We start from the raw sequence: 23,477 nt of genomic DNA, 5'->3' as shown, positions 1-23,477 counted from the left end.
AATGCTTCATTATTTTTAAAGTGCAAATATTCAAGTGAAAATTTGTACCGTGCCAAAGAATGGAGTGGCTAGTAATTTATTGGTTGTCCAAAACCACTTCTGCAGGGGTTTCCCCACCACCACCTGAAGAACTATTAGGCCCAGAAATTTCCAAAGGTCCTCTTTGGTCACTGGTTCCCACTTTCTGCTCCTTGAAAACCTTTTGTCTCCATAACTATTTTTTCAATAACCTCATCGGTCAAAATAGTTGGAGGTATGCCAAGGGGTTGTCATCTTCAACATCCACTTTGATACCAGGTGCTCCAATAAATGGGAATCTTGGGGGCGCTACATGATCTGTACTGCAGTCAATAGAGCACCAAGTCCGCACATCACTGAGCTCAGTCGTAGGATCATCACAGAAATCACTTTCTGTGTCTGAAGAGGAACTTCCCCACGAATCGTTCAATTCTGCAAGTGATTCTATATCGCTATCGCTGTTTTCCAGCACATCATAAACCACTATAGAGGTAGAGGCGCACTTTTTTGATGCCATGGTCATTTTCAAGTTTCCAGGCAGAAAGTACAGTAAAACTGCAGGCAAGGGCACTGGATAAAGCACTGGGGGGAAAACTGAGGTAAATGTATTGTATACAGTAATGTAATCCAATAAGATTACAATGTATGGTGTGTGTTGTGTTTTTGAATCTGCCACCAGTTCCGCCCCCTGCATCGCAACGCTCGCAGGAAAGGGAAGCTGGAAAACTCAGAGGATCAGGGAGGAGGATCCGGCCGCTGTACACAGTGGGAGTACATGGCGGGATCCCGGGGACAAGGCAAGTCACTTCATCCAGGATCCAGCGAAGCAATCCCTGTGGCTCGGGTTTACCATTAATGGTCATGAAGTCTCACCCCGACCCACACTCGGGAATACCACCAAGGAGGTTAAGTATGTAAACAATAAAAAAAGGGACGACAGACCATATTGGCCTCATAAAGAATGAGGAAGGACATCTTGTTACAAAGGATTTATTGTTCTCCTCAGTCTTCACGAGGGAATCGTGGGGCTTCAGTAACCACTGTTTATCCTCATGAAAAATCACATGAAACACCCTCATGGCTAACAGAGGACAGAATTAGAATTAGACTTGGAAAAATTAACATTAATAAATCACCGGGACCGGATGGCTTGCACCCGAGGGTACTTGGGGAACCATTGTTCCTAATTTTGACTGACAATCTACTGACTGGAATGGTACCAGCAGATTGGAGAAAAGCCAATAAAGCACCAATATTTATGGCCCAAAATACATCCCTGGGAATTACAGACCAGTGAGCCTAACATCAATAGTATGCAAGCTCTTGGAGGGGATGATAAGGGACTATATACAAGATTTTAGTAATGAAAACAGTATCATTAGCAGTAATCAGCATGGATTCATGAAGAATTGCCAAACCAATCTATTAGCCTTCTATGAGGAGGTGAGTTGCCATCTAGAAGGAAGAAGGAAGACCCGTAGACATGGTGTATCTGGATTTTGCAAACGCATTTGACACAGTTCCCCATAAACTTTTACCATACAAGATAAGGTCCATTGGCATGGACCATAGGGTGAGAACATGGATTGAAAACTGGCTACAAGGGTGAGTTCAGAGGGTGGTGATATATGGGGAATACTCTGAATGGTCAGGGGTGGGTAGTGGTGTCCCACAGGGTTCTGTGCTGGGACCAATCCTAATTAATTTGTTCATAAAGACCTGGAGGATGGGGTAAACCATTCAGTCTCTGTATTTGTGGATGATACTAAGCTAAGTAGGGCAATAACTTCGCAGGATGTTAAAACCTTGCAAGATCTGAACAAATTAATGGGGTGGGCAACTACATTGCAAATTAGGTTTAATGTAGAAAAATGGAAAATAATGCATTTGGGTGGCAAAACTATGAATGCAATCTATACACTAGGAGGAGAACCTCTGTGGGAATCTAGGATGAAAAAGGACCTGGGGGTCCTAGTAGATGATGGGCTCAGCAATGGCAGGCAATGCCAAGCTGCTGCTAACAAAGCAAATAGAATTTTGGCATGCATTAAAAAAGGGACTAACTCCAGGGATAAAGCAATAATTCTCCCACTCTACAAGACTCTGGTAGGGCCGCACCTGGAGTATGCTTTCCAGTTCTGGGCACCAGTCCTCAGAAAGGATGTACAGGAAATGGAGCAAGTACAAAGAAGGGCAAAAAAGCTAATAAAGGAGGACATTAGTTATGAAGAAAGGTTGCGAACACTGAACTTATTCTTTCTGGAGAAGAGACGCTTGAGAGGGGATATGACTTTAATTTATAAATACCATACTGGTGACCCCACAATAGTGATAAAACTTTTTGCGGAAGAAAAGAGGTTTAACCTTAAACTACGTAGAGGGTTTTTTACTGCAAGAGCGGCAAGGATGTGGAATTCCCTTCCACAGGTGGTGGTCTCAACAGAGGGCAAAGATAGTTTGAAAAAACTATTAGATAAGCACCTGAACGACCGCAACATACTAGGATATACAATGTAATACTGACATATAGGGGGTTATTTACGAAAGGCAAATCCACTTTGCGCTACGAGTGCAAACTACAAGTGTAAAGTGCTCTTGGAAGTGCAGTCGCTGTAAACCTGAGGGGTAGATCTGAAATGAGGTGAAGCTCTTCTGATTTTATCATCCAATCATGTGCAAGCTAAAATGCTGTTTTTTTTGTCCCCCTCAGATCTACAGCGACTGCACTTCTAAGTGCACTTTGCACTTGTAGTGCAAGGTGGATTTGCCTTTCGTAAATAACCCCCATAATCACACACATAGGTTGGACTTGATGGATTTGTGTCTTTTTTCAACCTCACCTACTATGTTAATCAAACAGTAGGCTTTAATTATATTTGTGTATGGACCTTTTTTTATCTTTGCTACCCTTTTTTAAAGTAATGAATGTAAAACATCACAGTTGGATAATGTATCCACATTGTGTAAGAACAATTTCTATGCACGGAATACAGAATGAACTTTGCTCAGCTTGTAGACAGGTTGCCTACAGAAGCGTTGGTTTTAGTTAGTGGCTGGCCCAGGCTGGGGGGAAAAAGTTATTGTGTGTGCTGCTGTTCCCGGGCTTTGTGGATTCAGCCTACCCACGGTTATATAAAAAAGGGGGGAGAGCTGTGTTTGGAGTCTCTTCGGGCCATACTAAGCAGGACATGTTGTCACTACTGTGGAGGAGGACTGTTGTGCGTTGCAGTCTATTGGAGGCACCAGGAATCCAGAGTTCAGCTAATACTTGGAGGATGCCTAAATTAACTGCTACCTTTCCGGGAATATGCCTGGACAGCCAACTAGGAATAGATAGGGTTTTTCTAATGCCAATGTTCATCATGGTCGCTATGGCTGAAAGACAAAAGTAAAGTGGCATCAACTGTTCTGAGCCTGGTCTGATGTTATTCAAAGGGGTGCATGTTGGTTCAAAAAAACTTGGGTCAGTAAAGCACATATGGGGTATGACGTAAAGTCACTACCAGAGGTATACTCAGCAGGACAGGCAATGTAGGTGCGTTGGGTAACCAAGCACTAGTGCAAGGTATATAGCAGCCAGTCGTGAAGCATTGTACCTGGTATAGGGGACGGGTCCTCTGGGAGCAAGAGGTTCGATGTTCTGGCTCCCTCCCCAATGGTTGGCTTCCCATAGAACTGAACCCGCATTACAGAGATCCATGACCTGGTCACATGGCGAGAGTGAAGGAGTTAACAAATGCACACATGAGGTCAGTAGTATGTGCACGGTGGGACCCCCTTCTGTCACTGGGAGTGGAGTGGCAGAGGTATCTGGGCTGGTGGAGAGGGCATAGGCTCAGCAGTGTGACTTGTAATTCCAACATACATCAAGCTAAGGTGTGTAGAGACACAGAACAACACGTTTCAGAGGAACTCTGTACTTTTAAAACTGCACATGGTGATATGGCACATCTCTAAGTCGAGGAACTGCCAAAATGTTAGATTCTCACTTGACCGCAGTTCATGGCAAAAGGTACCCCCCATGTGCAGGAAGAGGGGCCCCAGCCACAAGCTACCTTCTAAGTGCAGCTCATTTTTAGTGTAGCACTAACGTTGTGAACTGTTGTATGCAGACAAACCCAAAAGTCACATCACAGATAATTCTAATCATCATATGCATGTCTTGAATATGACCATGTCACACTAGTTTCTCTGATACATGTTAAGTATTCTAGTATGTAAAGTTATGATTACAAATCAGCTTTGCTGAGTTTTAATTGTTCTTCCCTCAGAATGGTGACCCATTTACAATTTACTATTTAGAACACTGAATGTATAGAAAGATGGTTTGAAGAATCAGATTTTCCATACGGGTGAAGAGTAGGAAAGCCGCAACAATTGTTGCTTGTCCATTACATGTGTTATGAAGAATGCTTGACATTTTCATCGTCAGAGCAAATGCTTTTTGAGTCATATGATATTAAGACTATGCTTGACTTTGCTTCTTATACAAAAATCTATTGTTTTGCAGATGGACTATGTCATTCGTTATCTCATTACTTCCTATTTATTTCATATCCTAAAAAAAATTCACGTTTTAAATGAGATAATAACAATGACGATACTTCTTGGTACATTATGAGTAGAAGTTTCATGACAAGTGTATGACAGCCAATTCAAACATTAAATGTCACGGCTAAATATACATCAGTGCTTTGCCTGAAAATGTATTCATGTACACAGAGTACAAGAATAAAAAAGGAACATAAGCAATTCTCTAATGATCACCTAAATTAAATACAAAAATTGCACTTCTACTGAGATATACTGTACAATATGCCCTACTGATAAACGTATACACATATTGAGGTTGTATTACGTATTAAAACATTGAAGTATAAATGCAGTCTCCATGCATTTGTAGCTTTGTTACTGTTATATCTTTTACATATCTTGAAGCTATGATCTGAATTCAGACATGAAATGGACCAAAAGACGCACAGGACTCCTGTGCAATTTGCAATTTGAGCTCCTGAGGTACATTGATGGCCAGTGCAAATATAGCCCTGATATGCATTTGTGGGGAAAAATGTGTGCTATGCACAAACTTCATCTATGCTGTCTTTTCTCAGCCCAGGCAGCTCAGCCACTGTATCCCTTGGACCACCTGAAACTATATTGGCCCGAACGGGCAGGCCAATCTGTGAAAAAGACATCCTTTTTCTCAGGACTAGCCAGGTCATTATTTTGATAGCAACAGGGAGGGGATACCTAAGCTTAAGCTGGTTATACACTAGTAGAATTTTGTGAGACATTGTTTAATTTTTCTAGTCATTAGTGGGGTCAAATCGACATTAATTTTCAACCACAGTGAAGAGAAAATTCAAAGGAACAGGATTTCTAATATTGTATGTGGTTTTCATTCTGTAAAGTACAATCATTGCAAAACTGAATGTTAAAAGCAAAAAAAAATCTTCAATTACTTTTTAACGACATTGAAATGTTCTGAGAATTTTTGTATGAATTTTTGCTTGAAATTCTACGAGTGTATACCCAACTTTAGGGTAAGCAGCTTAATAATTACCCATGTTGTCACTTAAAAGTCCAATGTGATTGCTTTCCCTGAGACTGATATCAGCCACATGGAGACTGCTATGGAGGTAGGTTCACTCCAGAAAGCGGTGAATTCCCTTTACCTTATATAGATGTCCTCATTTTCAGTTATATATCCTGGAAAGAAAGTAAAGAGAAATCCCCCCCCCCCCACCCCTTCATTGGGACACAGAAAAAAGAAAACTGACAGGGGTTTTGGCCCACCCTAGTCTATTGAAAAACAACGGCTACTAGAAATGTTAGGCAAAATTACGTCTGTGTATGAGTGTCAGGACACTACTCATGTTCCCTAGGAGAGGGAGGGTGCAGCTGACAGCATGAGAATACACTCGGAGGAGCCACCCAAAGGCCTAGGCATGAGGTCTGAAGCAGCAGTGCTGAGTAAGCCAGGAGGCTGAAGGTTTGAACTATACTATATTGCGCCTTTGCGAGCCGCCGTACAGGTATGGCAATTCACAAAGGAGAGCCTTAAAATACAGTCTGGACTGACAAGTGTTCCTGAAATTGCATACACCACTAGCGCTTAATGTTCTAGATCAGGGGTAGGCAACCTGGGGCCCTCCAGCTGTTGCAGAACTACAAGTCCCATCGTGCCTTTAGGTGTAATTGTAACTGCCAGCCTTGCAATGCCTCATGGGAAATGTAGTTCCACAACAGCTGGAGGGCCCCAGGTTGCCTACCCCTGTTCTAGATCATGTTTTGACATATTACAACCCAAAAACTCAATGCATGATACAAGGCCCATAAAAATGTATCTAAAAATGTATACACAGTGCTATTAAATACAAAGCCAATCAGGAACTAATTTAGACCTTCACTGCAAATACAGGGAACTAGCATTTTCAGAAGGTATATAATAATGACATGTCCCTCTTGCAATTAAGATGCACATTTTACCAAAAAACATTTCTGTTTCAATAGTTTTTATTTGGTTTTAACAAATAGTGAACGCACAAACGTTACGCCTATGCAGGGGCTAGCATTGAAGTCATACTAAAAAAGATTTTCAATCATGTCATGCTTATATAATGGTTAAAGGAACATGTTAATTTGACCGTAATAAAGAAACCAGTTTACATAATTACATTTAAAAGAAATGTATGTATTTAATTAAGTGTAATTAAAAATATGGTACTAAGAAAGAAAATAAAGAAAAGAGTTGGAATTAACAAATCACTAAGGAACCAAAGGCATTTTCAGTCTTAGAAACATAACTTTAAAAAATGTAAGTAATTTAAGATTAAAATGTACACAGGATCATAACCCAACCCATTAACTTGGCGTACGCTGAAGGAATTGTGGGTTTGGAATGACCTTGAAATATTCACTTAGTGAGTAGCATGGGAGCGTCCGTGGTAATATGGAATGGAGATAATTGTGATATGGTTAAAAATTGTGACAGTTAAGAATATTTTATCTGTAAAAAGAAGCAAGTTTCTTTTTTTTTAAATAGTGTCCATAAACCCAGCAAGTCAGTAGCCCAGTAAGCATTGTGCTTAATTTTCTACGATTTTGCATAATTTTATCGTAAATTGTGACCAATTTACAGCAACTGCAAACACGAATTTGTCAATCATGTGACTGGCCAGAATTATAAATATTGTTTTAGAGAGCACACCTTATATACTATTGCTACTGGTTTATACAATGGGGAATATAATTATTTCAACCCCCTTCAGATTTTGTAATTTTGCTCACTTACAAAGAAATGAAGGGTCTATATTTGTTATTATAGGTGCATTTTAAATAATAGAGACAGAATATCAACCAAAAATCCAGAAAAAAAACACATACATTGAGTTGCAGTTCAGTGAGTAAATAAAGTATTGATCCCCTACCCACCAACAATAACTCTAGCTCCCACAGACTGGCTACAGTATGTGCTCATGTGGTACACAGATTAGTCCTGTCAATTTAAGAATTTAAGGTACCGTATATACTCGAGTATAGGTCGATCCGAATATAAGCCGAGGCCCCTAATTTACCACAAAAAAACTGGGAAAACTTATTGACTCGTGTATAAGCCGAGGGTGAGACATGCAGCAGCTACTGTTACAGCTTAAAAGAGTGGAAAAGAGGGTCAACAATGCCCATCTGCAGCTGTATACCTCCCTGTGTCCATCCCTGTGTCCATCCCTGTGACCATCCCTGTGTCCATCCCTGTGACCATCCCTGTGTCCATCCCTGTGACCATCCCTGTGACCATTGCAGCCTACCTGTGTCCTGTGCATGCCTCCGTGTGCCAATCTGCAGCCTCTGTGTCCTTCTGCAGCCTCTGTGTGCCATTTTGCACCGATCTGCATGAATAAAAAACATGCCATTCAAAAGCCGCACCTCTCCTCCTCATCTGTGACAGACGGCGGCCATTCCACTGTTCAAAAGCCGCGCCTCCGTCTGTGATAGGCGGAACACTCAATTTCCCAGCAGTCAGTGGTCCGCCTATCACGGACATCCTCTCATCCTCGTCCGTAGTATGAGGATGAGCGGATGTCCGTGATAGGCGGACCACTGACTGCTGGGAAATTGAGTGTTCCGCCTATCACAGACAGGGAGGCGTGGCTTTTGAATAGTGGAATGGCCGCCGTCTGTCTGCACGACACGCTGATCGGGTAGGCAGACGGCGGTGAGTCGAGTATAAGCCGAGGGGGGCACTTTCAGCCTAAAAAAAGGGGCTGAAAATCTTGGCTTATACTCGAGTATATACGGTACTTCTAATGACAATTTGTTTTGTGTATAAAAGACACTTGTCCACAGAATCTTTCTTCCATCCAAACCTCACCATCATGGGCAACACCAAAGAGCTGTCAAAGGATGTCAGGGACAAGATTGTAAATCTGTACAAGGCTGGAATGGGCTACAAGACCATCAGCAAGAAGCATGGTGACAAGGAGACAACTGTTGGTGCGATTATTCGCAGAATGAAGAAATACAAAATAACCATCAATCGCCCTCTGTCTCTGGAGCTACATGTAAGATTTCGCCTCATGGGGTAAGGATAATCGTGTGAAAAGTGAGGGATTGGCCCAGAACTACAGAATGATCTCAAGGCAGTAGGGACCACAGTCACCAAACAAACCATTGGTAACACAATACACCGCCATGGTTTCAAATCAAGCATCTCCCGCAAGGTCCCCCTCCTCAAGAAGGCTCATGTACAGGTCCTTCTGAAGTTTGCCAATAAACATCTAAATGATTCAGAGAAGGATTGGGAGAAAGTCCTGTGGTCAGATGAGACCAAAATTGAGCTCTTTGGCATTAACTCTTCTCGCTGTGATTGGAGGAAGAAAAATGCTGACTATGACCCTAGGAACACCATCCCTACAGTCAAGCATGGAGGTGGAATCATTATGCTTTGAGGCTGTTCCACTGCTAAAAGGCACAGGTTGACTTTGCCGCATTGAGGGACTAATGGACGGGGCCATGTATTGTAAAATCTTGGATGAGAACGTTCTTCCCTCAGCCAGAACACTGAAGATGGGTCATGGATGTGTCTTCCAGCATGACAATGACCCAAAATTTACCACCAAGGCAACAAAGGAGTGGCTCAAGAAGAAGCACATTAAGGTCATGGATTGGCCTAACCAGTCATCAGACCTTATTCCTATAGAAAATTTAAGGAGGGAAGTGAAATTTTGAGTTGCCAAGCGACAGCCAAGAAACTTTAAGGATTTAGAGAAGATCTGTAAAGAAGATTGGACCAAAATCCCTCCTGAGATGTGTGAAAACCTGGTAACCAACTACAATAAAAACATCTAACCTCTTTGCTTGCCAACATAGGGTTTCTCCACCAAGTACTAAGTCATGTTTTGCTTGGGGATCAAATATGGTACTTATTTTACTCACTGAACTACAACTCAATTTATAACATTTGTATCGTGTTTTTTTCTGGATTTTTTGTTGATATTCTGTCTCTATCATTTAAAACACACCTATGATAAAAATTATACCCTTCATTTCTTTGTAAGTGGGTATTGTCAGTCTGGTGTGAGGGTAGCGTTAGATATACTAGCAGATTTAGATACAATAACAAATTGAAGCCAAGCTCCAGCTAACACTTTATAAGCAGTTACTGCAATAGTTTTGTTCATTTTGGGATAAAGGTTTTATATAAACAAATAAAACCTGACCATTGTAAGCACCCCTGTTAGTGTTAAATAGTTTGTCTCAACCCTCTGTCAATTTTGCTGGACAGCTTGTTCTGTTGTAAAACAATTGACTTATTGGCCGGATCACCAGGTGAAAATAAAAGAAAGAAAGTTTAAAAAAGAATGCAGATATCACATGTAAGGATTGAAGCTGAAATATAGTAAATATTTGCTTTTGGGTTCAATACCACTTTAACTGGTTATTATAGCAGGTACTTGTAGTAGGCCTGGGTAAGTCATATCTACAGTAGGGTACCTTAAAACTGAAGATCTGGGCCACTAGAGCAGAAATAATCTAAGGTGTGAACTTAAAAAGATAAGTAACACTAACACTAAAATCTCTACATATACAGACATCCACGATCTAACACTAACCTATCTAGTTCTGCAAAGAGGAAATCAGTATACATACCTTTTTTGAATCCGATCCAACCCCATCCTATGCTGAGCTGTCATCTGCGGCTTCGCTGTGGAGACGGGTGCATGGGACTCATCCGACAACAGAAGCCCCATAGTAAGTCTATGGGTGACGTCACTTCCCATTAATTTCACAGCCATTGTCGGCTGTGTCCTTTGCACAGATTCCGCCATTGGAGACCGGACCAGATCAGCTTAAAAAAAGTTATGTATATGGATTTTTTCTTTATAGGGCTACATAGGTTAGGCTTATATCGTGGATGTCTGTAGATATATCGATTTTAGTGTTAGGGTAGACTTATCCTTTAATAGCACATAATGGGGTCACTGCAGTATTAGCATTAGAAAATGGTATGCAATATGCAGATTGTTCTGGATTTAGTATACTATACTGTCGTTATTAAAGGTTGTTAAAGTTGTAGTGCAGTTTTTGTTATTTCATGTACTTAAATGCTACTTTTACAAAAAGTTGTTTTGAATAGAAATATGGAGAACATTCCCCATACCTCCTAATCATGGCCTGAATGTATACTTTTCAACAGGTTACAAGAGGAGAAAACACTGCTGGAAAGAGAATATGAACGACTGCCTAAAATTGGGGTAAAGTAGCAACAAATTATAAGCTATTTTTTAAAATTCCATTATTGAATTTACCATTACTAACTCATACAAGTAAGGCATGCCATGGCTTAACCACTCTGTAAAGAATCTTTCCTAAACTGAAAGACAAATCTTATTTCTTTCATACACACTGATGTTCCTTAAAGAGTTATGCTCTGTACACACGGTCGGACTTTCCAACGACAAAATCCGTCAGATTTTTTACGGATTTTGGCAGAAACTTGTTTTGCATACACACGGTCGCACAAAGTTGTCCGAAAATTTGATCATTCTGAACGCAGTGACATAGAACATGTACGACGGGACTATAAACGGGCCAGTAGCCAATAGCTTTCGTCTTGTAATTTATTCTGAGCATGCGTGGCACTTTGTCTGTCGGAATTGTCTACACACGATCAGAAACCTGATCTCAAACTTTGTGTGTCGAAAATTCAGACGGAAAAAGTCCGATGGAGCCCACACACGATCGGATTTTCTGACAAGATCTGATTAAACATTTTCCGTCGGAATGTCCGACCGTAAGTGTCAGTGACTTGCACACTGGAGCGCGCTCACTAATGCCAGGTGGGCTTTTTAAACCAGACTGACACACAGGCACTTTGCTGTCTGCCCTACAGTGTTCTGTGTGTTCCCGATATCTGAAATCATTTCCTGTGCTTTACCTGGCTTGCCTCCGACCATTCCTGACATCTGCCTGCACCTGACTTCGGCCTGCTTGCCTCTGATCAGCCCTTCCATCTGCCTACACCTGACTTCAGCCAGTCTGACTTCTCTTCTGCCTGCTCCTTTGGTCCTTCTGCTGCCTGCCTGATAACCGACCCGGCTTGCCTGGCCTTCCCGAGTTCCTGAAGGAATCTTCCTGCAGTCTGCTGCACTTGTCTGCTGATCCAGCTTGTTCCAGGTCCAGTGCATTGCTCCAGGTCCAGTCTGCTGTCCTCCTGTGCAGAGCTTCCTGAATTCCAGAGTTACCTCTTGCTGTTGATCCTGCCAGGCGCTCGTGCCACTCTTTACTCCTGCGCCTCCTGTTTACTCTACCAGGGGCCTCGAGTCGGAGGCACAAGGGAGGCCTTCCCCTGCAGTTCAGGCTTGTCTACTAGGTAAGTGACAGTAGCAGACAGCCATGTCCGAGCCCGAGCAGGGAGCCTAGCCTATGGAGGAACTTTGCCTACACCTGGCAGGCTTGACCCAGGCTGTTAAAATCTTCAGGAGGGGTACACCTGACTGAAAGAATGGGTTCAAGTGCTTTCATTTCCCACTGGCACCCACACCTCTACTTCTTCAGCCAGTACAGACTCTTATCCTACAGTATACTTTTCTCTACAACCACGTACCTTCTCCCTAGAGGCCACCAAAGTGGGATTTGTTGTCTCTTTGCTCCTAAGTGAACCCCAAACTTGGGCCCACCGACTTCTGGAACAGAAAGCCGAAGTGTTAAACAACCTAACCACCTTTTTTGATGCAATGGCCCAGCTGTATGAGGATCCACAGCTCTCTGCAACCACAGAAGCACACTGCATACCTTTGAACAAGAACGCAGGGCGGCGGAAGATTACATTGCCGAATTCAGGCTATGGGGTGCGGATACTAACGGAAAAAATGGTGCCCTCCATTACCAGTTCCGCATGGGACTGTCAAATCCTTTGAAAGATGAACTGGGCCGAGTTGGAATACCCCAGACCCTGGTTGCACTAGTCAATTTAGCTATACAGATTGACCGCCGACTAAGGGAGTTAAGAGCTGAACAGGCAACTGGGCCTTCCCGTCCTACCTGGATGCTACCGAGGTTTCCCAATTACTCTCATCCAGCTCCACCAGTTCTGTGTTCCTTAAAATCCCTGTGAATATTCTACTCTGTTATGTTTGGACACCGACACTGAGATACACCAATCTGTGCCAGAGGCCTACCATGACTTCATGGATGTTTTTTTTAGTAAGATGGGAGCGGAAACCCTTCCGCCCCATCGAGCCTATGACTGCCCCATCGAGCTCCTTCCAGGAGTTGAATCTTCCCTTTAACAGAATTGGAGCAGGTAACACTAAAAGAATACATCAATTAAAATCTAAAGAAAGGGTTAATCTGTCCGTCCACATCCCCGGCATGCAGGCATCTTTTTTGTAGAAGAGAAGGATCACACCCTATGGCCTGGCATAGACTATCGTGAGCTTAACAAAATCACCGTTAAGAATCGCTACCCTCTCCCCTTGGTACCTGAGCTATTCCAGAGACTGGGAGCTGCCACTATTTTTACCAAGCTAACGCTCCGGGGGCCTACAACCTTGTCCGTATCAGGGAAGGAGATGAATGGAAGATCGCTTTTTGCACCTCATTTTAGCACTTTCAGTACCTGGTAATGCCCTTCGGCCTGTGTAATGCCCCTGCTACATTCCAGTACTTCATCAATGATATCTTCCAGGATCACTTGGATCTGTTCGTCATCGTCTACCTAGATGATATCTTAATCTTCTCCTCTTCTCTGGATTCCCATCGGAGGCACATCAGATGTGTGTTAACTCGGCTCCAGTAGCATGGCCTGTATGCCAAGCCTGAGAAGTGCGAGTCTGAGCAAGAGAGTATTAAATTTTTGGGACTAATCATTTCTATAGAGGGCATCAAGATGGACCCTCAAAGGATTGCTGCAATTCTTGATTGGTCAGCTCCCACAGGCAAGAAAGGAATCCAACGTTTCGTAGGACTTGTCAGTTTCTACCGAAAGTTTATTAAAGGATTCTCAGCCATCATCAACCCTATCACCCACCTAACCAAACAAGGAATCCACTTCCATTGGTCCCCAGAGACCCAAACTGCCTTTGAGTCCCTTAAAAGACTGTTCATCTCCGCTTCTGTATTGAAACATCCTGACTCGACCCTACCATTTGTTCTGGAAGTAGATGCTTCTAAAATCATGGTGGGAGCAGTACTTTCCCAATGACAGGGGACCAAAGCCCTGTTACACCCAGTAGCTTTCTTCTCCCATAAGTTATCAACAGCAGAGACTACGATGTGGGAGACTGAGAACTACTGGCAATAAAATCTGCACTGGAAGAGTGGCGATACCCATTGGAAGGAGCAGCCCATCCAATATTGATCTATACAGATCACAAGAATCAGGAATATCTGAAGTCTGCAAAAAGGTTGAAGCCATGACAAGTCAGGTGGGCATTATTCTTCTCCAGGTTCTCTTTTCATGTCACCTACAGGCCGGGCTCAAAGAACACAAAACCTGACGCCCTGTCTAGGAGGTTTCATAAATCTAGAAACCTCTCCTCCGGACACTATTCTTTCCCCAGGAAATTTTCTTCTGGTACAAGATTTGCTTTCCTGGATTAAACAAGCTTCCATGGAGTTGGCACCCCCCATTGAAGCTGAGTTACAAGCAAAGGATGGTCTGTTCTGGTACAAGGGCAATATTTTTGTACCCAAAGGCCTATGGGTCGCTACACTGGAACTTTGCCATGATCATGCACTAGCCAAACATTTTGGCATAACCAAAACTGTTGATCTTGTGCAGCGCACCTTCTGGTGGCCTCAAGTATTTGGAGACTGCAAGAGATACGTGCAATCCTGCACCACCTGCATCCAGAGAAAGATCAGTAGAGCCAAGGCCTGGGGGTTGTTGAAACCATTGTCTGTCCCAGATAGCCGGAGAAGATTTTATCCATAGACTTTATTGTCGAATTGCCCCCAGCAGAGGGTTATACCACTATCTTTGTAGTGGTAGACCGATTGTCTAAGGTACTGAAAGGTACTCCCCCAGCTCCCGAAACAGCTCAAATATTTATCAGAGAAATCATTAAACTTCATGGAGTACCGGACAACATTGTTTCGGATCGGGGAGTACAATTTACTTCCCGATTCTAGAAAGATCTGTGTAAGGCTCTAGGAATTGAGGTATCATTCTCTGCCTACCATCCTCAAACAAATGGGCAGACAGATAGGACCAACCAGTACCTTAAGCAATACTTGTTTTTCTTAATTTTCCCACGATGACTGGATCTCCCTGCTCCCATTGGTCCAGTTTGCTTACAACATTTCCTTCCATTCCGCTATGAAACAAACGCCATTTTTTGCCAATTTGGCTTTCACCCATCATTTTTGCCTAACTCCATTCCTGAATGCTGTGTACCATTTATTACAGGAAACCATGGCAAGGACACGGGAACACAATAAAGAAGTTTCCGACAGGAAAAAACGAGGAGAATAAGTACTTGAACCCAGTAACCTAGTATGGTTATCCACAGTGAACCTAAAATTGGCTTGCTCATCAAGGAAGCTAGGTCCTAAGTTCATGGGTCCATTTCCCATAAAAAGATAAACAAAGTAGCCTATGAACTGGAATTCCTGGATTCACTCAGGATCCATCCTGTTTTTCATGTATAACTTCTGAAGGCTTCTGTTCCCAAACCTTTTCCTGACCAAAATGTGGATCCTCCTGACCCTGTAATAGTGGACGGAGAGGTGGAATTTGAAGTGGAAGCAATTTTGGATTGCAGGAAGAGAAATAATCAAACCCAATTTTTGATCAAATTGAAGGGCTATGGGCCTGAGGAGAACTCATGGGAACCTGAAGGCAACATCCATGCCAAAAGTCTGATTCAGTCCTTTAAGAGATCTCATCCTCAGAAGTTGGCCCGATTGGGCATCCGGAGGCTGCCCCTGGGGGGGGGGGGGGGGGGGGGGGCAATGTCAGGAAGATCCTGCCAGTAACAGGCATTCTAGACTTGCTGGTGCCCAATCGCGGGCGGCAATGTGCGAGCACGCACGCATGCCCACTAACGCCAGACGGGCTATTTAAGCCACACTGACACAGAGGAACCTTGCTGTCTGCTCTACAGCATTCTGTGTGTTCCTGATATCTGTTCCTGTGCTTTACCCGGCTTGCCTTCGACCATGCCTGCCATCTGCCTGCACCCAACTTTGGCCTGCTTGTCTCTGATCATCTTTGCCATCTGCCTGCACCCAACTTTGGCCTGCTTGTCTCTGACCATCCTTGCCATCTGCCTGCACCTGACTCCAGCCCATCTGACTTCTCTTCTGCTTTCTTCTTTGGTCCTTCTGCTGCTTGACTGATAACCGACCCGACTTGCCTGACCTTCCCGAGTTCCTGAAGGAATCTTCCTGCAGTCTGCTACACTTGTCTGCTGATCCAGCCTGTTCCAGGCCCAGTCCACAGTACAATATAGCATTAATGTACTTACTTTGCAAAAATAAAACTGCTTTCCATTAATTCTACACAGGATTACCTCACTCTCTTCATAGCTGTTTAAAAACGCTGCTCGATTACTTCTGCCTTACTTCCTGGACAGACTTTAAGTCATGACACAGGAAGGAGTTGACAAGCTGAGGGTAGATGATGCAGGGTGTGTGCTAATGATATCAGCCGGTCAACTCTTTCCTGTATCATAACCTATGGTCTGACCAGAAAGTAAGGCAGAAGTAATCAAGCAGTGTGTTTAACCACTTGCTTACTGGGCACTTAAACCCCCCTCAGTCCCAGACCAATTTTCAGCTTTCAGCGCTGATGCACTTTGAATGACAATTGCGTGGGCATACAACACTGTACCCAAATTAAATTTTTATCATTTTTTTCCCACAAATAGAGCTTTCTTTTGGTGGTATTTAATTACAGCTGGGAGTTTTATTTTTTGCTAAACAAACAAAAAAAGATGCAAAAAAAAAAAAATCATGTTTAATAGTTTGTTATAAAATTTTGCAAACAGGTAATTTTTCTCCTTCATTGAAGTGCGCTGATGAGGCGGCACTGATAGGCTGCATTGGTGGGCACTGATAGGCTGCATTGGTGGGCACTGATAGGCATAGTTAAGGTGGCACTAATAGGCACAGATAAGGCGGCACCGATGGGCACAGATAAGGCGGCACTGATGGGCAAAGATGGGCACAGATAAGATGGCACGGATGGGTGGCACAGATGGGTGGCACAGATGGGTGGCACTAAGGGGCACTGATAGGTATCCCTGATAGATGGGACTGATGGGCACTGATAGGTGGCACTTCTTTTTTAATTATGTTTAGTGATGAGGGGGCAGGTGGGCACTGGCAGGGGGCAGGTGGGCACTGGCAGGGCTGGCCGTGATCGGGACTGATGTCCCGATCACGGCCGCCGGTGATAGGCTCTTTTTTTTTCAATATATAGCCGATTACCGTCTCCATTATATCACATGATCAGCTGTCATTGGCTGACAGCTGATGACGTGATAAGGAGTTGGGATCGACCCCTTGCTCGGATCAGTGATCAGGCGAGTCTCATAGACTCGCCGATCACAGAGCGTGCAGCGCGCGCCCCTCAGGGGGCGCGCAGGCCGCTCGTGCATGGGACGACGTCAATAGACGTAGTCCTGGCAAAGGAGATCCGCGCTGTAGCCGTCATTCGGCTATAGCGCGGGTCTCAACTGGTTAACCAGCTATGAAGATAGTGAGGTAAGCCGGTGTAGAATGAATGGAAAGCTGTTTTATTTTTGCAAAATAAGTACTATAATACTATATTGATACATAAGGGAGCTGGAATTTAGAAGAAAAAAAAGTAAAAAAGGTGAACAAAGGTGAATTTAGCCTTTAAGTCACTTGTAAGATGTATTTTTATGCATACTAAATATTTCCAGGTGTTCTAATCTTTTATTATACGCAATACCTCCCATCCATTTTAAAGTACTAATGTAGAATAAATAGTTTACATGTTATTTTATATAAATTGAAAGTGTTGTGGATGTTATAGGAGCTAGAAAAAAAGACAAAATTACTGAAAGAAGCCAGCGATGAGTTACAAAAAGAAAATACCCAAAGGCTTTTGGAAATCAAAGAACTGAAAGAAGACATGGCTTCAAAGGAAAGAGAAATTCAGATAGCACAAAAAGAACTAGAGAAGGAAATTGAACAACAGGAAATCATAAAGGTACATTCAATGTGTCTATCTTTTATTTCACATTCCTAACTGAAAAAATATATACATGGGGGCTTTGTATAAATTATTTGTGCATCCATGACCATGGAAGGCTAACCTAGTTGGTAGTTTATGTGAATTAGTCATTGGCAGTCAAATTTAGCTTTTCTGTGCAAATGCTGGCATTTCAATATTTTTAACATTGTTAAATGTATTTTTTTTATTTTTAAGACCAGATGGACAGGAGAGATTAAAATGTGTAATGTGTTATGTGTTAAATGTGTGATGTGAAGTTTAGGTTTTTATTATTTGAATATAGTTTTGTATTTAAATGTTTTATGATGTTTGCAGGAATAAAACATTTGCAATAAATAATATAGATTAAAAATCAATTTAGCATTTATAAAGCTTAATTAGAGCAGTTCAACTTCAGCTATTTAGTGCAATTGCATGAATGACAATTGAATTTTGATTGGTTCGGGTTACTGTCAGGGCCGCCATCAGGGGGGTACAGCCGTCACAACTGTAAGGGACCTGCCCGGGCCAGAAAAAGGCAGGACGGATGAAGGGGACCCGTGCTGTGCAGTATAGAAACGATCTCAGTTTCTGCAGTTCTCATGTCATTGATTTTAGACTTGATCAAGCTCTTTACTGCCACCTCTGGCTACTATGTGCATGTGCAGCCCTCGTGTGAAGGTGATCTGCCTGTACTATGCTTCTCAGCAAAATGTCAGCTTTGTAAAAATGAGCTGGGACCAGGTAGGAAGTTACAAGCAGGGGCTGTGAAGGAAAGGGAGAGGAGGCTGTTTGTGTACAGGGAGGGTCCAGAGGCTTGTGTGTGTACAGATTTGTGTATGTGGGGCTGCCATATATACAGATGTGTGTGTGTGTGTGTGTGTGTGTGTGTGTGTGGGCTGGCTGACATATATACAGGCGCGTGTGGGTGTGGGGTGGTTGACATATATACAGGTGTGTGTGTGTGTGTGTGTGTGTGTGTGTGTGTGTGTGTGTGTGTGTGTGTGTGTGTGTGTGGATGGAGGGGGCACTGACATATACAGGTGTGTGTAGAGGGGGCGCTGACATATATACAGGTGTGCATGTGGGGGGTGCTGACATATATACAGGTGTGTGTAGGGGGGCATGGACATATATACAGGTGTGTGTAGGGGGCGCGGACATATATACAGGTGTGTGGGGGGGGGGCGCTGACATATATACAGGTGTGTGTGTGTGGGGGGGCTGAAATATATACAGGTGTGTGAGGGGGGCTGACAAATATATATAGGTGTGTGTGTATGAGGGGCTGACATATATACAGGCATGTGCGAGGGGGGCTGCCATATATACAGGTTTGTGTGTGTATGGGGAGCTGCCATATATACAGGTGTGTGTGTGAGGGGGGCTTCCATATATACAGGTGTGTTTATGGGGGGGCTGACGTATATACAGGTGTGTTTGAGGGGGGCTGCCATATATACAGGTGTGTATGTATGGGAGGGGCTGACATATATACAAGTGTGTGTGTGTGTGTGAGGGGGGGCTGCCATATATACAGGTGTGTGTGTGTAGGGGGGCTGACATATATACAGGTATGTGTTGGGGGGCTGAAATATATAGAGGTTTGGTGGGGATGGACAAATATACAGGTGTGTGGGGGGGCTGACATATATACAGGTGTGTGTGTGTGAGGGGGCTGCCATATATACAGGTGTGTGTAGGGGGGTGACATATATACAGGTGTGAAGGGGGCTGACAGATATACAGGATGGAGGGGGGCTGAGCACACAGGTGAGGTGGCTGGTGTGCGGATTCGGTAGGATGGCCCATAGACAAGCCCTGGGGAATGTTGGTGGTCAGGCTCGAGGGGGGGGGGGGTGGTCTAAAGCTGTGTAAGGGGCCCAAAAATTTCTGATAGCTGCCCTGGTTACTATACATTGCACATTACTCCTTTTTTTTTGCCTAATTAAAGTGGACCTTTTATTACTGCTGCTAAGGGCATTTTTGGTAGAGTACTGCGATGTTTGTGAAAAGTAATAACTACTTGTATGAGTTGCACTTACACATTACTTATCATGTATGCACACATAGCATATTGAATGTTTGGCCCTTTTTAAAGTGGACCTTACAGTAAACTTTCCCCTTTTAGCAATCACCTGCTGTTAGTGGGTGAAAAATGTACCAGTGAAAAAGGTTAGACTTATACTGACCTTCCACATTGCTGGGAGCGACATTGTTGCCCTTCCAGGAAACTTACCGGGGAATATAGAGATAATTAAAAGTGCGTCTTCTCTCAAGATTTTGGCTGCTCTGTATGTCTATATGGAAGAAGTGTGGGGTCATCCTAGGTGCTGTGGGCAGAGGATGGGGGGGGGGGGGGGGGGTGGTGTAAGTATGAAACCTTAAACCCTTTTTGTTACATGTACATTCTATACCTCCTAATAGTAGATGTGTTGTTAGAGAGAGGACCAGGACAGTTTAACTTGACCTTGCATTTTAATGCATTATCCTCTAAGTGAAAGCTAAAGATTAATTTTTCTCTTATAGCTCATATGTTATGTTTTTTCCAGGATGAACTTGTGCAAGTCCAACAAATCCCTGTACAGCTTGCCAAAGACATGGAGAAGATAAACCGCAAATCAGTGTATGCTTTTCAGGAAAACTGCCAGTTCACTTGTATATGTACTTGTAAATGGTTAAAATGGAATGAGCAGAAAGATATGCAGCCAACTTTTATAGGAAGGCATTGTATATAGGGAAGGGAAATTACAGATAACTTTCCCAGACATGCCTTAAATTTGGCTTGACGATGTAAAGAATTCTCTAAACACGTGCGATATAACTAGGGAATTATAACATTGTTAAATTTAACAATAGATGATAGTCTTCTTCATTCCAGCAGAGATTGAGAGACTAAGCTTGTAAGTCTACAGCTAAAGTTTCAGAAATCATTCAGGTCTGTGGAAATTAGTCTTTAGGTAAATACACAGCAATGTGATATATGCATTAACAGACAAGGTAGGTGCAGTCCAGGAATGAAGTAGAGGTGTGACAATATTTCCTAAGAGACTACTGTAAAACAGCACAAGCATATCTTAGCACCCAGAACCTTATGTATTGTTGTGTAGTAACTAAAAACTGTACCGTACTGTAGTTGCACCTTCTCAGCCACCAGTCAGTATCAGACCTGCCTCTACAGTTTCGAACTGGTTGGTAGTTGTGGGGAAATACCTCTTGTTTTTAGTAAAAATATGGTGATACATAAGCACCCTGAAGTCAGATTCTTCAAAAAAAGCAAACATCTGAATTCTCCTGCTCAGTGCTGTTTTCATGTATTTCAGAAGGTGCCCTTTACTAATTAAAATGTCTAATCCACACAAAGGTGATAAACCAATTTTACAATAATATATAGCAGTGTGGTATAGTAAAGCTGCACCTCTGATGAATGAGAGCACTAACATTTTGTTTAGCTTCAAGCGGTGTTAGACCTAAAAACAAAAGCAGTTTACTAATTCCTAGATGGGGGCTGCATTATTTTCCTGGTGATCCAGCCAATAAGTCTTATTTTTCCAACTTCCTTTAGCAGACCAAGCTTTCCAAAAATGGCAATTAGAGGGTTCAGATGTATCATTTACCACAGACAGGGGTGCTTATAAATGATCAGCGTTTATTAATTTATGTAAAACCTTTACCCTAAAAGGACAAAAAAACAATCTTAAAAACTGCTAGCTGGAGTTTGGCTTTACTTTATCAGTCAAGTGCATCTAAATCTGCCAGTGCATCTAATGCCGCGTACACACGTAGCGTACTATCCGACGGACTTAGTCTGGCGGACTTCCCGCCAGACTGTGCGTCGGACTTTCCGAACGGGCTACTTGCCCACACACGGCACTTTTTCAGCGGACTAATACGGCGTACTAAGTCCGCCGTACTATCCGCCTTACTTTTGAAATGAACGGACTCGCCCACCCACGCGGAGGAAAGTCTGCTCATTTCGAGCAGGTCTCCAGGTAGGCGGGGCCCGCGAAGGAGACGTCGCTGGCCCCGCCACCTGGTATGGACTTAAAGGGGAACCCCAACGCCGAAAAAAATCGGCGTGGGGGTCCCCCCAGGTCCACATCAGACCCTTGTCCGAGCACGCTACCCGGCCGGCCAGGAAAGGGGGGGACGAGTGAACGCCCCCCCCTCCTGAGCCATACCAGGCCCGTGCCTTCAACATGGGGGGTGCCTTGGGGAAGGGGGGCCGCACGTCCCCCCACCCCAAAGCACCTTGTCCCCATGTTGATGAGGACAAGGGCCTCGTCCCGACAACCCTGGCCGTTAGTTGTCGGGGGTCTGCGGGCGAGGGGCTTATCGGAATTTGGGAGCCCCCTTTAATAAGGGGGCCCCCGGATACCTGCCCCCCACCCTATGTGAATGAGTATGGGGTACAATGTACCCCTACCCATTCACCTGTAAAATAAAGTACAAAAAAACACAACACACAAGATAAAATAGTTTATTGCACAGCTCCGGGGGTCTTCTGTCTTCGGGGGTCTTCTCGCCAGACTCCTCCGCTATCTTCTTGTAGCTCTTTTACTAGCGGAGGAGCCCGGCTTTCTTCCTTGCCGCGGCCTCTTCTTCCGACTTCAGGGGTCTTGTCCCCATCTTCGGTTCTTCTGCCGGGCCACCGCGCCTTCTTATAGCTCTTTTACAGGCGGTGGCCCGGTCTTCTGTCGCCGCTACCGCCTTCTGTTCTTCTGTTCTTCCCTTCTTCTTCTTCTTCAGATGTTGCCTCGTCGAGTCCTCCGCTCACAATGACGGGGACCGGGCACACGGCGACTTATATAGGGACATCACCGGATGATGTCCCCGCCTATTATGATGTCACAGTCCCAGCATCCTCTGGGACTGTGACACCATAATGGGCGGGGACATCATCCGGCGATGTCACTATATAAGTCGCCACGCGCCCGGTCAGAGCCATTGTGAGCGGAGGATCCGACGGGGCAACATCTGAAGAAGAAGAAGAGAAGAACAGAAGGCGGCGGCGGCGACAGAAGACCGGGCCACCGCCTGTAAAAGAGCTATAAGAAGGCGCGGTGGCCCGGCAGAAGAACCTAACAGGAGGACAAGACCCCCGAAGTCGGAAGAAGAGGCCGCGGCGAGGAAGAAAGCTGGGCTCCTCCACTAGTAAAAGAGCTACAAGAAGATAGCGGAGGAGTCCGGCGAGAAGACCCCCGAAGACAGAAGACCCCAGAGCTGTGCAATAAACTATTTTATCTTGTGTGTTGTGTTTTTTTGTACAATTTTTTTTGGCGTTGGGGTTCCCCTTTAAGTCCATACCAGGTGGCGAGGCCAGCGACGTCTCCTTCGCGGGCCCCGCCTACCTGGAGACCCACTCAAAATGAGTGGACTTTTCTCCGGGCGGGAAAAGTCTGTTCATTTCAAAAGTAATGCGAGTCCGGCGGGAACATTGGAGTGCAAAACTACTTTCTAAGTCCGCCGTACTATTGGGTCAAAAAACTATGCCGGAGGCTACACACAGGGGGATTGTCTGGCGGACTTCAGTTTGCCGGACTTTTCCACCCGCTTGTTTGATCGTGTGTACGCGGCATAACACTACCCTCTCCCCAGATTGACAATGGTGCTGTTCAAGGGTATCTCTATTTCACCCCCAACTAGATTGGAGGCACCCTAAAGCCTAGTACACATGGGCCAATGTTGGGCGACATCAGTCAGTTCAATAAAAAGCGGCCGACATTCGCCCCGTGTATTGCAGCCAGTCCGACAGAAGCAGACTGTTTGGTTG

At 44.0% G+C, this 23,477-nt stretch overlaps 1 protein-coding gene across 2 annotated transcripts in view; it reads left to right on the top strand.

Moving 5' to 3' along the window:
- Nucleotides 1-23,477, top strand: part of CCDC146 (coiled-coil domain containing 146) — a 215,726-nt gene that overhangs the window by 101,323 nt on the left and 90,926 nt on the right. For both annotated transcript variants that reach the window (XM_077471203.1, XM_077471202.1), the window contains exons 5-7: nt 10,715-10,772; nt 17,525-17,701; nt 20,257-20,330. In XM_077471203.1, coding sequence (XP_077327329.1) covers nt 10,715-10,772; nt 17,525-17,701; nt 20,257-20,330 — 309 coding nt within the window. The remainder of the gene's footprint in view (nt 1-10,714; nt 10,773-17,524; nt 17,702-20,256; nt 20,331-23,477) is intronic.

The sequence above is a fragment of the Lithobates pipiens genome, unplaced genomic scaffold, assembly GCF_037356315.1.
Source record: "Lithobates pipiens isolate NorthernLeopardFrog02 unplaced genomic scaffold, aLitPip1_a1.2 Scaffold_8, whole genome shotgun sequence".
NCBI classification, from domain to species: domain Eukaryota; kingdom Metazoa; phylum Chordata; class Amphibia; order Anura; family Ranidae; genus Lithobates; species Lithobates pipiens.
The sequence above is the reverse complement of the archived record's forward strand: the minus strand, read 5'-3'. Positions and strand labels throughout refer to the sequence as shown.